The sequence below is a fragment of the Pelobates fuscus genome, chromosome 7 (assembly GCF_036172605.1).
Source record: "Pelobates fuscus isolate aPelFus1 chromosome 7, aPelFus1.pri, whole genome shotgun sequence".
In the NCBI taxonomy this organism is placed as follows: domain Eukaryota; kingdom Metazoa; phylum Chordata; class Amphibia; order Anura; family Pelobatidae; genus Pelobates; species Pelobates fuscus.
In genome coordinates this window covers 161,742,514-161,757,862 of record NC_086323.1, presented here as the reverse complement: position 1 = coordinate 161,757,862, position 15,349 = coordinate 161,742,514, and the positions used below count along the sequence as shown (strand labels likewise).

The following is a 15,349-nucleotide window of genomic DNA, read 5'->3' as shown; positions in this document are numbered from 1 at the left end:
TAATGGTTCATTATTAGTTTGTAAAGTTTGTGGTTTAGTGAAAAAAAACCTTAATGTAAGCATTTTCTTTTCCCCCCATTTTAAAAAATCTATATACACTATACAATTCTACTTTTTTTTAAATATTACTTTATTTCTCCTAGAGAGTCTGTCAAATGTTTCACAAATAACACTAAATAGCACAAACAGTATTAAATGCCAGCACCAGTTTTCCTGTTCTGTCTAGGCATTGCTAGAAGCACAGCATCCCCCCCACAAAAAATATATACAGCTCTATAAAGTCTCCCTTTATTATGCTTTATCATGGACTTTATTCCCTGAAATATATGAACAACAATGAAGCATTTTGATATTTCCTATCAGAGTGCAGGTTGTGATTACTGATGTGGCGAGTCTGTTTCCCAGAATATAACTTATCTAAAAAAATATATAGTTCTATGCGTAAAAATCTGGGCCTCAAATTTCAGTGGAAATGTTTTGTATTTTTTTGGTGTTTTTTAATTTTGTTTGTTTAGATCAGATTTAAATATGCAAGCTCAGTGTCAAGATTGTTATTTTTTTTTAATCCTGGTTAATTATTTAACATATGTGATCCCTGCTTGAAATATTCTAATAAAACAAATGCAAATATGCAGTTCTTAGCTGGTCTTTCTTTTTAACATTAATATTAGTTTGTTGTATATCGGGGTTCAAACTAAAAGACAGATTTGCCTTAGATTTCAATCAAAATATAATGATCATTTTGCTAGGTTAGGTTCAATATATATTCAATCCCTTGTTTTACAACCTGTGGTACGCACACCAAAAGCAAGGGGTACACCAGAAGCAGCTCAAAATAATCGCGCAGAGACGGGTGTCTATTTATACAAGTTAGGCAGTCTTCACCAACAGCCGAACTCGCCAAATTGGATATCCTCCTCACCACTGGGATGACAGGTGGATGCATTACCCCATTCCAAACTCTCTCTGGTGGTATCTGACACAATTACATCATCTTCTGAGGCAATCCACGCATTGGATCCTGGGAAGCTGAGAAGGACGAGTTTATGGGCCAGGCCAACCTCACACTGACTTTGGCTGGTTTTAGATGTGGTGGGAGCTCAGCTTATTAGCTAGGCAGTATTTGTATTTAGAGTTCTGGGTGTTTAAAATACAGTAAGTAATAACCAAACCAAATAATGTAGGCAATCAACAAACATTTGGAAAATCTATATACAAATTGAGTAAATTGCAATTATTTACACTAACTTGTACTTCCCTCCAAAATGCCAAATTGTAACATATGTAGGAGTCCTGGTTTACTCCAGATGGTATCCACAGCATCACACTAGTGCTTGGTGACATATCCTGTTAAATTTTGACCCGGTTGGTCACTGCTTGAGCAGTGGTGATGCAATGTAGTTCTTGTACAAAGTATCCAATAACTGCGCAATAATAACAAGTGCCCAATACATAAAAATAAGGTTCTGTTTTCTGATTTAGTCTTCTATATTTTATCTCAGAGCTATATGTCTGTGTCAGTTTTCTCTGTGTGTAAATGTGTGTGCCCATGTCCATTTCCTCTGTGTGTAGATGTGTTTGTGTCAATGTCCTCTGTGTGTTACTGTTGTGTGTACTGTTTTCATTTTGCTTTTTATACTTCAGATTAATAGTTTATACTCCTCCTTACATACACAATTTTCGCAGTATGTCATATTTGTTTTAAAAATATTATTTACTGCCATTAATTAGGCTTGTTCTCCAATATGGAAGTAACTTAAATAGTGTCAGTATCTACACGTTTCATTTGGAATTGAAAGCAATATAAATTACTTTCTCGAGGCAGGAGTACTTAGGAATTATTTTAAGCTGCACATAAAAGGTTGAGAAACACTACAGTAATATTTTATCACTCAGTGACAGAATACAGAATTCTTACTCTGTGGTGCTTAAGTAGTAGTGTTTATAAACTATATTGCCCATACATCTTGGCTTAAAGGAAGGATGACCAAATTGTTTATTCGCTGCTGTAGAAATACAACTCTCATGGTGCTTTGACAGCTTATACCAGGGGTTCCCAATCATTTTTTTCGGTGGAAAACATTGACATAGTGTATCAACATCGTGGACCCCTCCCAAAAGAAAAATCCCTTTTGTGCCGTTGCACAACCCTTTTTGTAATGTGCTGGTGTGTGTATCTGTGTTTGTATGTGCCAGTGTTTATCTGTGTATCTGTGTGTGTGTGTGTGTGTATATATGTATCAGACACACAGATACACACACCTTGACACACAGGTACACACACCTTGACACACAGTGTGTATCTGTGTGTGTGTATGTATATCAGTGTGTCAAAGTGTGTGTATCTGTGTGTATGTGTGTCAAGGTGTATCTGTGTGTGTGTGTCTCTGACACACAGAAACACACACACTGGCACATAGTGGCACACAGATACACACATACTGGCACAAATACACACACACTGGCACATACACACAAACATTTAAATAAACACATTGGCACATGCACACACTGATACACATATACACACTCCGATACACACACTGACAGATATGTTGACACACAGATATAGACTGGCACATACACACACACACTCAAATACACACACTGGCACACAGATACACAAACACGCAAGCACAGATACACACACTGACACACAGATACACACACTGACACACAGATACACACACATACTGGCACATACAACCACTGGCACATACACACTCAGATACACACATTGACAGATACACTGACACATAGATACACAGATATACACACACTGGCACTTACATAAATACACAGATACACACACTGACACACAGGTTCACATACCCACAGTGACACATGCACACCTTGACACACATGCACACAGGTAATAATGTTTATATTTATAGCCACCTTCCTGTTGGGTTATTTTTTCTTTTCAGGAGGCTGACTTGCTTGTGTGCTGTTGGCTGCTGGCTGGTGGCTGTTGGAGTGCTGCTGGCTTGTGTGCTGGCGGCTGAGGCTGGTGGCTGCTAGCTGTTGGTGTACTGCTGGCTGAGGCTGATGGCTACTGACTGGGGCTGGAGGCTGAGGCTGCTGGCTGATCTCTGGTGTGTTGCAGCTGGCTGTCACTAACCCCAGCATCCGATACTGCAGGGGCCTGGTCACGGTCTTAAACGGCCGCAGCGCCTGACCGGGCCCCTGTTTAGTGATACCCATCAGGTGGCCCTAAGTGCTTGGGCCATCCGATGGGCAAATTGTGGCGGAACCCCAATGTTGTGGCGGAACACCAATTGGAAAATGCTAGCTTAGACCAACAAGGCAACATGATTAGTGCAGTTCTACAGCTGGATCTTACTTTGGAGCACCTTGGATTAGACCCCTAGCTTATGATGGATTTTCTGTGCAAAGGTTACTCTTCATTACTATATAGTACAAAAAATAAAGTTTTTTTTTTATAACTATATCATGGATTATAAGCTAATTGTGATGCAAGAAATGTATAAACACATTATTATAGTTATGCTTAATTGTAAAATACATAGGAAAAAACGGTGAACCATTGCTTGGCCTATGTAGTTGCATTGAGGAAAACCCACTGTATATACTCAGCCCAGCATCTCCTCTTAAAGCGACTCTGTTTTTTTGTTCCTTTGGTTTTTCATTTCTTTATGCCCCTTGTATATTAATAGTAGAGCCATACTGGGTAACACACTTACCAAATAACCCAGATGCTCTGAAGCTAGGGCTGGTCAAGCCTCCCTTCCAAGACATGCAGAATAAATAACAGTTCAGGCACTCCGGGATAACACAAATATCAGCTTTATTGTTGTAAAAGCAGCAACGTTTTGACCCTACCAGGCCATTATCAAGTCAAACAATCGAATTCAATAAACTAAAAAACTGCAGTATTCAAAATCCAGTCTTATTGAAGTTTTATTTTAAATTTAATAAATGCAGAATTCAATGTTTAATGTTTGTTACTAAAGAGTTTGGTTTTGTGTAATTTTAAATATGCAAATATATTGCTTTACTTTCTTAGTTTTTTTCATTTAATAGACCCGCTTTCATTTGCTTATTTTAATTTTATTTTTTTACAAATGTATTTAAATCCCTGTGAATGGAGGCTCCAAATGCTACTTTAATTTTGAAGTCATTTCTTGTAAATAAAAGATTTAGTGTTTCACGTACAAAGAATAAGGTAAGATTGACACATTATTCAGTTGGCTAAAATTAAATCTAAATTATTATTTTGTTAATGTACATAAACATCCTGCAAGATATATTACAATGCCATGTACACTATGTTAATTTGCAGAATTAACCGCTTCATAAACTGCTTGTTTTTTACAGCTTTGCTTCGGCAATTTGAAAGTAAGGCTTCAGGTGACTCTCAAACATAGGATTAACCTAAAGAAACAAAAAAGTATGATTAAAAATGTCCATCGTTGACTCTTATCAGTTAAACATAGGTGGGTCAGAATTTACCCACCTACCTTTTTACTGATTATCTGTCAATTTCTCCTAGATGAGAACAAACAAAATGAATGTATTCCTTCCCCATCCAGACCACACTTTATTAAGCATAAGGCTGAAACCTAAATTGTTACAAACTATTTGTAGGAATAATAGTTGTTCATCAAAGTGTGAGAGATTTTTTTTTAAAGTGTCATCATACTAACAGTTATATACATTTTAAGCTTAAGGGAATTTTTCAAGCATCATGCTGTAGTGGTTATGGTGCTAATTTGCTCTGAGAAAGTAATTTATCGAACTATTTTACAACGGTTTGACAACTTATCTGGGTCCCCGGGCACCTACACTGTAGACCCAGCTTCTCTTGTTGGAGAAGCTGGATGTCCACAATGAACCAAGCCTGACCAATCCAAGGCCAGTCTCATTGGCTGAAAGCACTCCACTGATTCTCTCAGTCAATAATCATAGCCCTGTTTAATGGTGCAAACCTGATTCTGAAGAAACAGACTGCTGCTGCTGGTGCCCAGCGGAACCCTGGTAAGTTGTCAGACGTATCTGAAACGACAAGTTACTCTTTGCGGATGCAGGACACTCCTTGCACCATAAACACTACAGCAAGCTGTGATGGTCATGGTACTTGGAGTGTTCCTTTACATAATTAGTAGTGTCTAAATAATACAAAATAGTTATTTGTATAAATGTTATGGAACATTTTTTTTTCCTTTTCTTGCACTTTATATCCGCACATCGAGCTACCATTTATGTACTAATAAATTCCAATATTGTTGAATAAAAGCAGTCAAGTCACTATGCAGCTTCGGTTTCCAATTGTTCAGTTTAAATATCCCTATATTACTTCCTGATGTTCTCATTTACCCTTTTTTTTTCTCTAAAACTCATAACTTCAACATGCCACACAAAAAAAAACATAAACACCTCAGTCTACTAGTTATTAAGCTATATATATATATATATATAAACAATTTTGCTTCATATACCTTTTCACCCCAGTACAGAGACAATGTGTTATGATATGTATTTGTTCTCTGAATACATTCAATGCAAGGTAACCACATTTTATCACACCACAGAATCTCTAGTTGTGAATGTAAAAAAAGTAGAATTTTTTCTTTTTCTAGTTGGTCCATTAACAGCAGTCTCTCAGCAGCATCTAATGTACAGAATTTTGACACTGTTGCCCTTCTGTCTGATGCTAATTCACCACATGGCATTTTGATGGGTGGCATTTTCTAAATTACTATCAACCCTCATATCATGCTTACAGAAAGTTGGATGTAAGGTCCATGAATGTTTGTTGTTTTTTGGTTTGGTTTGTTTTTTTACCTAAAATGGCATAGAGTGAGGGGAAAAAGTATTTGATCCCCTGCTGTTTCCCCACTGACAAAGTTTAATGTTAGGTGTATTTTAACAGTGAGAGTCAGAATAACAAAAAAAAAAAATACATCCAGAAAAACACGTCAAAAAAATTATAAATTGATTTGCATGTCAATGAGTGAAATAAGTATTTGATCCCCTATCAATCAGCAAGATATTTGGCTCCCAGGTGTCTTTTATACAGGCTGAATTAGGTACACTCTCTTAAAGCAATCAATCAGATTCCAAACTCTCTGTCCAAGGATGTCAGGGACAGGATTGTTAACTTACACAAGGCTGGAATGGGCTACAAGGCCATTGCCAAGCAGCTTGGTGAGAAGGTGACAACAGTTGGTGCATTATTTGCAAATGGAAGAAACACAAAACAACATCAGTCTCCCTCGGTCTGGTGCTCCATGCAAGATCTCACCTCGTGGAGTTTCAATGATCATGAGAACGGTGAGGTATCAGCCCAGCACTACATGGGAGGATCTTGTTAATTATCTCATGGCAGCTGAGACAATAGTTGCCAAGAAAACAATTGGTAACACACTACGTTGTGAAACCCTGCAGCGCCCGCAAGGTCCCCCTGCTTAAGAAAGCACATGTACAGGAACATCTGAATGATTCAGAGGAGAACTGGGTGAAAGTGTTGTGGTCAGATTACACCAAAATCAAGCTCTTTGGCATCAACTCGCTGTGTTTGGAGGAGGAAGGAATGCTGCCTATGACCCCAAGAACACCATCCCCACCGTCTAACATGGAGGTGGAAACATTATGCTTTGGGGTGTTTTTCTGCTAAGGGGCAACTGCACCGCATCAAAGGGACGATGGACCGGGTCATGTACGGTAACATTTTGGGTGAGAACCTCCTTACCTCAGCCAGGGCATTGAAAATGGGTCAAATGGGACAAAATCCTTTCTGAGATGTGTGCAAACCTGGTGGCCAACTACAAGAAATGTCTAACTTGTGTGATTGCCATCAGGGTTTTGCCACCAAGTACTAAGTCGAACGGGTTAAATACTTATTTCACTCATTGACATGCAAATCAATTTATAACTTTTTTGACATGCATTTTTCTGGATTTTCTTTTTGTTATTCTGTCTCTCCCTGTTAAAATACACCTACCTTTAAAATCATAGACTGATAATTTCTTTGTCAGTGGGCAAACGTTCAAAATCAGCAGGGGATCAAATACTTTTTTCCCCTCACTGTATGTTTTTTATTGTGTAAAATAAAATTCCAATATAAAATGTACCTTCTTGTTATCTGGATTTTTCTGAACACATTCTAGAAGGTTGTGATAGACATTTCCATCATAACTGCCAATTGCTGATAGTAGCTCTGCATCCGTGTAGTCAAAAGCATCTACTAAAAGAACTGCGTCCTTCCTGTAAAACAGGATTGCATGAGATGTGGCAGTAGTGAGGAATTCATTTATTTCAGTACTTTTACATTTTGGAATCTCACCGGATCACAGGCAAGAGGTTAAGGTAGGCTGTTGTCACCATATCCAGTTGTTTTCCAGACAAATATCCATCCTGTAGGAAATCTCCAGCATTGGTAAATATTCCATGCAGTGCGTACAAGTCACAGAGACTCTTTAATGCCTTCTGGATTTCTGGTTCTGTTGAAACCGAATTCAGTGCATCAACAAAAATTTTCACTGTCATGTAGTGCGTATGAGCCTGGAAAACAGTGCAGTATTGTCCAATCAGAATTACACAATGTTAGAACATTTAATGTGTTATTAGTGCTATTGCATTTTACTCTTTGCTGCCCACACTGTTATGATTTATTTTTTTAAATGTTCTTACATTTATATTATGTTTATGCTCGGATGCCTCTCTTGTGGTTTAGTTTAGTTGTTTTGCTTGTTTTTGCTCCCCCCCTTCCTGGTGCCCACTGGTCATTGAGAGTTGATGTAGCAGCCATTGCCATATATTTTCTGATCTATTAGTTTTTGCTTGACTTCTATTAGATCTTTTCCTGAGCAGGGCATTATACTTAGTTATGTTTTGTACTTTTCATATCACTACTTAGTTTTTTTGTCTGTTGTTAATAATATTTAAAACATGGCTTAAACACTATTGGCTCTAGAACTATTTCATCTCATTGACTTGGTTATAATGCCCGGAGTTCCCTGGCACTGACCATTCAGCTTTAAACCATTATCAAGCAGATTAACATTAAATAAGAATCCCTGGCCTCTACAGCCAGGCCAGTACTGGAGGCATGGAACAGGCAGAGTTTTACACATGTCCTTCATACTCAAAAGAAGGATGATGCCAGGGGAATCCAGATACTATGAGTATGAATTCTTCAGTACGATGGGGTAATTACATTGCCCACAGTGTTCCTTTAATCTTCAAAGATATATGTGCAGTAATTTATATTTCAACACTGTCATAATCAACACTACTTTAAGTGGGCACATGGGTTAGTTCAGTGGGTGAAATGATTAAAAAAAATTACTCTTTGTCTGTAACTGAACCAAAATAACCATTTTAAAAATCCCTATTAACAACACCCATGCCATTTCTTTTACAAAGGTTGCCACCGCAAGGACATGTGGGTCTTTGGTTACCCCAACCAAATTAAATTAAAAACCCACAAAACACCATTTAGCAAATGTAGAGATGAAAACACCTTTATTTCTACTAAACATTGAATAGTGTTCAATGTTTAGTAGATTTACCACTATGATTTGGGATGAACTCTCATTAAAGGATCACTATAGTGTCAGGAAAACAAAGCGGTGGAGTATTGGCCAGAAAAACCATTGGGACCATTGGGATCAAAAGGCTTTTTTCAATGTTGTTTGACATGCTTGTACAACTTTGCAAAGTCATTTTTTTTGTTTTTTTTATTCATAATAATTTGATTTGAAAAAATCTGCCTTTATCTCTGCCAGCCATTCTATTCTGCGAATGGTGACACTGATTGGTGCCAACCCAGGAAACTCTGGTGATTGGAGCTGTCCCATAGATAAACTATCTTGCTAGCCTGCAACTCCTAACACAGACCCCAGCTCTCCTTCCCCGTGAATTAGTCCACATACCTGAAGTAATTAGCCAAACATATCCCTGGGCTAGGCAATGGACACCAGCTGCTTCACTTTCTTTACATAGACAGACCAGATATTCCTGCTGTAATTTATTTAAATTAAGCACCCTCTTCCCTTCATGTTTCACCAGCTGCCATAGCACAGTTTTATCCCCCAGTATGGAGCGCAACTGCAGTCAAAAAGTTTCATGTCTAATTTGTCTTGGAGGATAAGAGTGCATTCAAATGGATTTGTGGTGGCTGGCTAGTTAAAGCAGCCAAGCTTGTCTCATTTTATCCCATTGCATATTAATAATTATACTCCCAGCCTTTATTTATACTTATTATGGGTTTTTTTTCTTGCAATGGATTTCAATATCTGGGCACCACCATTTTGTTTTCCTGTGTCAATGATATCTGCAGTTTGCACTTCTTTCGACTGATGGATTTTGGATAAATAACATTAACAATTGTAACTGTATCTTGCCAAATATTGCGAAAGATAATGCAAAAATAAGAACAAAGTAGTTTCTCTTATATGTAGAAAAAAACACTGTGAATTGAAAAAAATATCAAAATGAGGGAAAATACAGGGCCAAAATTTAATTATTCATAAACAAAACCCCACAAAGTGACAGTGCTGCATTAAGACCCATGTAACCAGTCACAAAGGTGCCTTGTGCTGAGGGTATAAAGTCCTACCGGTATAACGAGGGCATAGGGACAAATACAAAGTAAATTTGTTCACAAGTTTAACATGCCAGACATGCCAGATCTGAACCTTTGGACACTATAGTCACGAAAACAACTCTAGCTTAATGAAGCAGTTTTAGTGTAAAGATCATGCCTCTGAAGTTTCATTGCTCAATTATCTGCCATTTAGGAGTTACATTTTTGTTTCTGTTAATGCAGCCCTACCCACAACTCCTCTGGCTATGACTGACACATCCTGCATTAAAAAGAAAAATGGTTTCACTTTCAATCAAATGTAACTTACTTTATAGGTTTGTATCTCCTTCTCTGTATACTGAAATGTAATGACATGCAAGATGGTCCAGGTTCTAGCAAGCTTGTTACCGGACAACATATCAGATATTCTAAATTAAACAGTATTTGCAATAAAGGAAGTATAAACATTAGATGATTCTTTACAGGAAGTGTTTATTAAGAAAACTGTGTCACATGCAGGCAGGTGTTCCTAGGGCTATATAAACAAAGTAATTTAACTCCTCAATGGCAGTGAATTGAGCAGTGAGACTGCAGGGACATGATCTATACACCAAAACTTCATGAAGCTAATGTATACTTACTATAGAGGCCGTCACCAGCTCCACCGATGTGTTATTCCATGCCAGATACTGCTCACTGCCAGACTGGACCAAGCTTTGCAATTTATGTGCAGCTGCTGCAATGAGTCTAGAAAAAGCATTTAAATAAATGTTAATTTCCCAAGTATTTGTAGCAAATTATGTACTATATCTTATAACAGATTTTAAAGTTCTCTGAGATATTATATACATCAGTTGATCAGAGCTGGAAACATGAGGTTACAGATTTTGTGTTTTAATGTGTGTCTGTCACGGCGGCTCCCTGATAATGGGGACACATGGATTTAGGTTTGAGTTTTGGAGGGAGGCCATGACGGACTCATGGGGGACTCCTTTGTTAATTTTTGCAGTCCCCTCTTATGTCTAAGTCACCCTGTGCTTGTTGGAACACAGGGTAACCAGGAAACCCAGGCTGGCCTTCCCAGACCATACTTCTACAGACTGATTGGTTAGTAGAGTTCCATGTGCCCAACTAGGACCAACTTTGAAACAACCTGCTAAAATGTAAAGTAGAGATAGCACGGAACTCATGCAACAAATTACATTGCCATTTTAACAGATTGGGTGCTTGGCGATGAGTTATTTGGGGATGCCACATATGTAACCACTGTTTCCTTATGTTTTTTGGGGGTAGGCAGGGCCGTCTTTAAGGAGGGGCAAACGGGGCAGCTGCCCTGGGCCCAGTTACTCATGGGGGGCCCAAAGCAGCTGCCCCGTGGGCTCCGCCGCCTGCAATAATTATTATTAATTTTTTATTATTTCCCTACCTAATGGGCCCACGGTGCTAGTATTGCGGCTGCACCGGGGCCCGCACACTAACAGCACGACCGGGCCCTTGCTTAACGGCTGCATGGGAGGAAGTGACATCCGCGAATCACTTCCTCCCACCTCAAAGACATTGGGCCGCGCGGGAGGCTGCTGAGCCAGCATCCAGTGAGGAGGGGGAGCAAGGAGAGCCAGACCCCCAACTCCCAACTACCCCAGCCAGCACACTGGACCCCAGGAAATAAAGCCTCTTTCAAAGGTAGGAAACTGAAGAGTGTCTGTCTGTGTGTCAGTATGTCTGTGGGTGTGTGTCAGTATGTTTGTCTGTGTGTCAGTATGTTTGTCTGTGTGTCAGTATGTCTGTCTGTTTGTGTCAGTATGTTTGTCTGTGTGTCAGTATGTCTGTGTGTGTCAGTATGTCTGTGTGTGTCAGTATGTCTGTGTGTGTCAGTTTGTGTGTCTGTATGTATGTCGGTATGTCAGTCAGTATGTCTGTGTATGTGTCAGTATGTATGTCTGTCACAGTGTCAGTATATCTGTCACAGTGTCTGTGTGTGTCAGTGTGTATCTGTATGTTGTCAGTATGTATGTATCTGTGTGTGTATACCTGTGCATGTATCTGTATGTAGCCAATGTGTGTATCTGCATGTGTGTCAGTGTTTGTATCTGCATTTGTCAGGTTATGTATCTGTGTGTCTGTATGTTGTCATTGAGTGTGTCTGTGTATCTGTATGTTGTCAGTGTATCTGCGTGTATGTCAGTGTGTGCATCTGTGTGTCTGCATACGTGCCAGTTTGTGTGTCTGTATGTGTGTGTGTCAGTGTGTTTATATGTGTCTGTATAGCTGCATCTGTATGATTGTGTATATCTGTGTATCTGCAAGTGTTTCTGTGTGTATGTGTATCACAGTGTGTGTGTGTGTGTGTGTTTGTGCATACATCTCAGCATTCAACACTACACGCAAATACAGACCTGCATTCAAACTTCAACACTACATATAAACACACCTCTTTTTTTAAACAACAAAATTATATATAAACACACCAGTGTATTCATAAACCAACACTACACATAAATGCATACTTGCATTTGAATGCCATCTCCACATACAAACACACATCTACATTCACACAAACATACTCCATACAAAAACATGCTTACACTCAAACACACAAATACTGCTCAGTGCTAAATACAACCCTGCATGCATGGTAAAATGGTAGCGCCCCAGCTGTCAAAGCATTGTTGGAGTTGCATGACAGATGGGGATCTACCTTTTGCCCCCTCTTGCCCAAAATAATTCATGCACCAGAGCCCTCTCTACTTTACGTCCGCCTCTGCGTTGGGGTGGGGGCAGGGACGTTTTAGCCGCGAGGCAAACAAGGCATTTGCCTTGGGCGGCATTTTCCAGGGGGCGGCAAAAAAAAGCCGCCCCCAAACGCCCAGGCAAATACCTTGTTAGCCTTGCGGCTAACAGACACGCTGGCCGGGCGTGCAGGCTGCTGTCTGCTGGGCAGTGCTGTCTGCTGGACGGGCGGGCGGCGAGGGAGCACTTTCCCCTGAGCTGTCTGCTCAGCTCCATCGCGCGCCGCAGAGTGAGGCTGGGAGCCGGAATATGATGTCATATTCCGGCTCCCAGCCTCACTCTGAGGCGCGCGAGGGAGCTGAGCAGAGTGCTCAGAGGAAGTGCTCCCTCGCCGGCTGCCCGCCGCCCGCCAGCACCCTCTTTAGTGTTACATATTCCCTCTTGCATGTGAGTATCCCTGAGTGTGTTACACCCCCTTTAGTGTATTATATCCCCCTTTAGTTTCTTAAACCCCCCCTGAGTTTCTTACTTGCCCACCAGCCCCTTTTTGTGTAACTGTGCTTTAGTTGTGTGGGATAGGGACAGTATGGGGGGCAGGAGTGGTATTATGGGAGGTAGAGCAGCATTGTGGGGGACTGGGGCTATGGTGGGAGGATTGGAACAGTTTTGAGGGACAGTGCAGCATTATGGGGGACGAGGGCTATTGTCGGGGGAAGGAACAGTATTGTGGGAGGGGGGATGGGAGGCAGCATTGTGGGGTACTGGGGGAATGGAACAGTATGAGCGGGTAGGGCAGCATAATGGGGGTAAGGGAACAGGGGCAGTATTGTAAGACACACACACTCTTTTCAATCTACCCAGTCTCCCTACCTTTTGGAGACCTGGAGTGGATCCACAGCCTGGGTTCCAGTGGGCTGCCGCAGTGCTCCTTTGAGTGAGCTCTGATCCAGATCCGCATTTCCTGTATAGCTCCCTTGCGCGCCCTGTAAAGGTCCTGGGAGCTGGAATATAATGTCATATTCCAGCTCCCTGGACCTCTACAGGGCGTGCGAGGGAGCTATACAGGAAATGTGGATCTGGATCAGAGCTCACTCAAAGGAGCACTTCAACACTACATATAAACACACCTTTTTTTAAACAACAAAATTATATATAAACACACCAGTGTATTCATAAACCAACACTACACATAAATGCATACTTGCATTTGAATGCCATCTCCACATACAAACACACCTCTACATTCACACAAACATACTCCATACAAAAACATGCTTACACTCAAACACACAAATACTGCTCAGTGCTAAATACAACCCTGCATGCATGGGAAAATGGTAGCGCCCCAGCTGTCAAAGCATTGTTGGAGTTGCATGACAGATGGGGATCTACCTTTTGCCCCCTCTTGCCCAAAATAATTCATGCACCAGAGCCCTCTCTACTTTACGTCCGCCTCTGCATTGGGGTGGGGGCAGGGACGTTTTAGCCGCGAGGCAAACAAGGCATTTGCCTTGGGCGGCATTTTCCAGGGGGCGGCAAGAAAAAGCCGCCCCCAAACACCTTGTTAGCCTTGCGGCTAACAGACACGCTGGCCGGGCGTGCAGGCTGCTGTCTGCTGGGCAGTGCTGTCTGCTGGACGGGCGGGCGGCGAGGGAGCACTTTCCCCTGAGCTGTCTGCTCAGTTCCCTCGCGCGCCGCAGAGTGAGGCTGGGAGCCGGAATATGATGTCATATTCCGGCTCCCAGCCTCACTCTGAGGCGCGCGAGGGAGCTGAGCAGAGTGCTCAGAGGAAGTGCTCCCTCGCCGGCTGCCCGCCGCCCGCCAGCACCCTCTTTAGTGTTACATATTCCCTCTTGCATGTGAGTATCCCTGAGTGTGTTACACCCCCTTTAGTGTATTATATCCACCTTTAGTTTCTTAAACCCCCCCTGAGTTTCTTACTTGCCCACCAGCCCCTTTTTGTGTAACTGTGCTTTAGTTGTGTGGGATAGGGACAGTATGGGGGGCAGGAGTGGTATTATGGGAGGTAGAGCAGCATTGTGGGGGACTGGGGCTATGGTGGGAGGATTGGAACAGTTTTGAGGGACAGTGCAGCATTATGGGGGACGAGGGCTATTGTCGGGGGAAGGAACAGTATTGTGGGAGGGGGGATGGGAGGCAGCATTGTGGGGTACTGGGGGAATGGAACAGTATAAGCGGGTAGGGCACATAATGGGGGTAAGGGAACAGGGGCAGTATTGTAAGACACACACACTCTTTTCAATCTACCCAGTCTCCCTACCTCTTGGAGACCTGGAGTGGATCCACAGCCTGGGTTCCAGTGGGCTGCCGCAGTGCTCCTTTGAGTGAGCTCTGATCAAGATCCGCATTTCCTGTATAGCTCCCTTGCGCGCCCTGTAAAGGTCCTGGGAGCTGGAATATAATGTCATATTCCAGCTCCCTGGACCTCTACAGGGCGTGCGAGGGAGCTATACAGGAAATGTGGATCTGAATCAGAGCTCACTTGCGCGCCCTCTCCTCCTGCACCAGACTGCGGAGGTACTGCCGCTCTGCCACACTACAGTAATTTACCGTCAGGAGAGGAATACTGTGCACTTCTCTCCGGCCGGTCAACTGGATATTTGCGCCTCCCGGGCCGAAGCACCCTAAGGAGGCCGCCTGTGCCGCCTTATGGTAGCGCCGGCCCGGAGTCCAGTAACATATAAACTTTACAGTCCTTATGATCTAGGACTTGGACTGGACTTTTCATGGAAACTAGCTGGGACTCATCAGTTTCAGCATTATATAAATTAATTTATCTTTTCTCTATTAAGTGAACTATTATTATCTTTTAGGAAATGAGAGGAGAAACAGGTTTCTAATATGACACACTCAAAGACAAATGTCCTGATTTTAAACCTGCAATTTTATGAAAGGTCTGAAACCTGCTGTTTTGCTCCTAGACTGCAGCCGTGGCATGAAAAGCCTACAGTCTTTATAACTGGTCCTATCAAACTTCTCTCTTATGGCATCCATATCCTGGCTTTTCAAAATGGGCATATTAAATCTTTTGCAGGACGGGATCCTTGA

At 41.6% G+C, this 15,349-nt stretch overlaps 1 protein-coding gene across 1 annotated transcript in view; it reads right to left on the bottom strand.

Moving 5' to 3' along the window:
* Window positions 1-3,791: 3,791 nt before the first annotated feature.
* Window positions 3,792-15,349, bottom strand: part of ACOX2 (acyl-CoA oxidase 2) — an 81,498-nt gene continuing 69,940 nt past the window's right edge. Inside the window, exons 11-14 of the mRNA XM_063426862.1 lie at window positions 10,192-10,297; window positions 7,307-7,524; window positions 7,095-7,227; window positions 3,792-4,395 (exon numbers count right to left, since the gene is read on the bottom strand). Of these exons, the coding sequence (XP_063282932.1) occupies window positions 4,333-4,395; window positions 7,095-7,227; window positions 7,307-7,524; window positions 10,192-10,297 (520 nt within the window). The 3' untranslated portion in view covers window positions 3,792-4,332. The remainder of the gene's footprint in view (window positions 4,396-7,094; window positions 7,228-7,306; window positions 7,525-10,191; window positions 10,298-15,349) is intronic.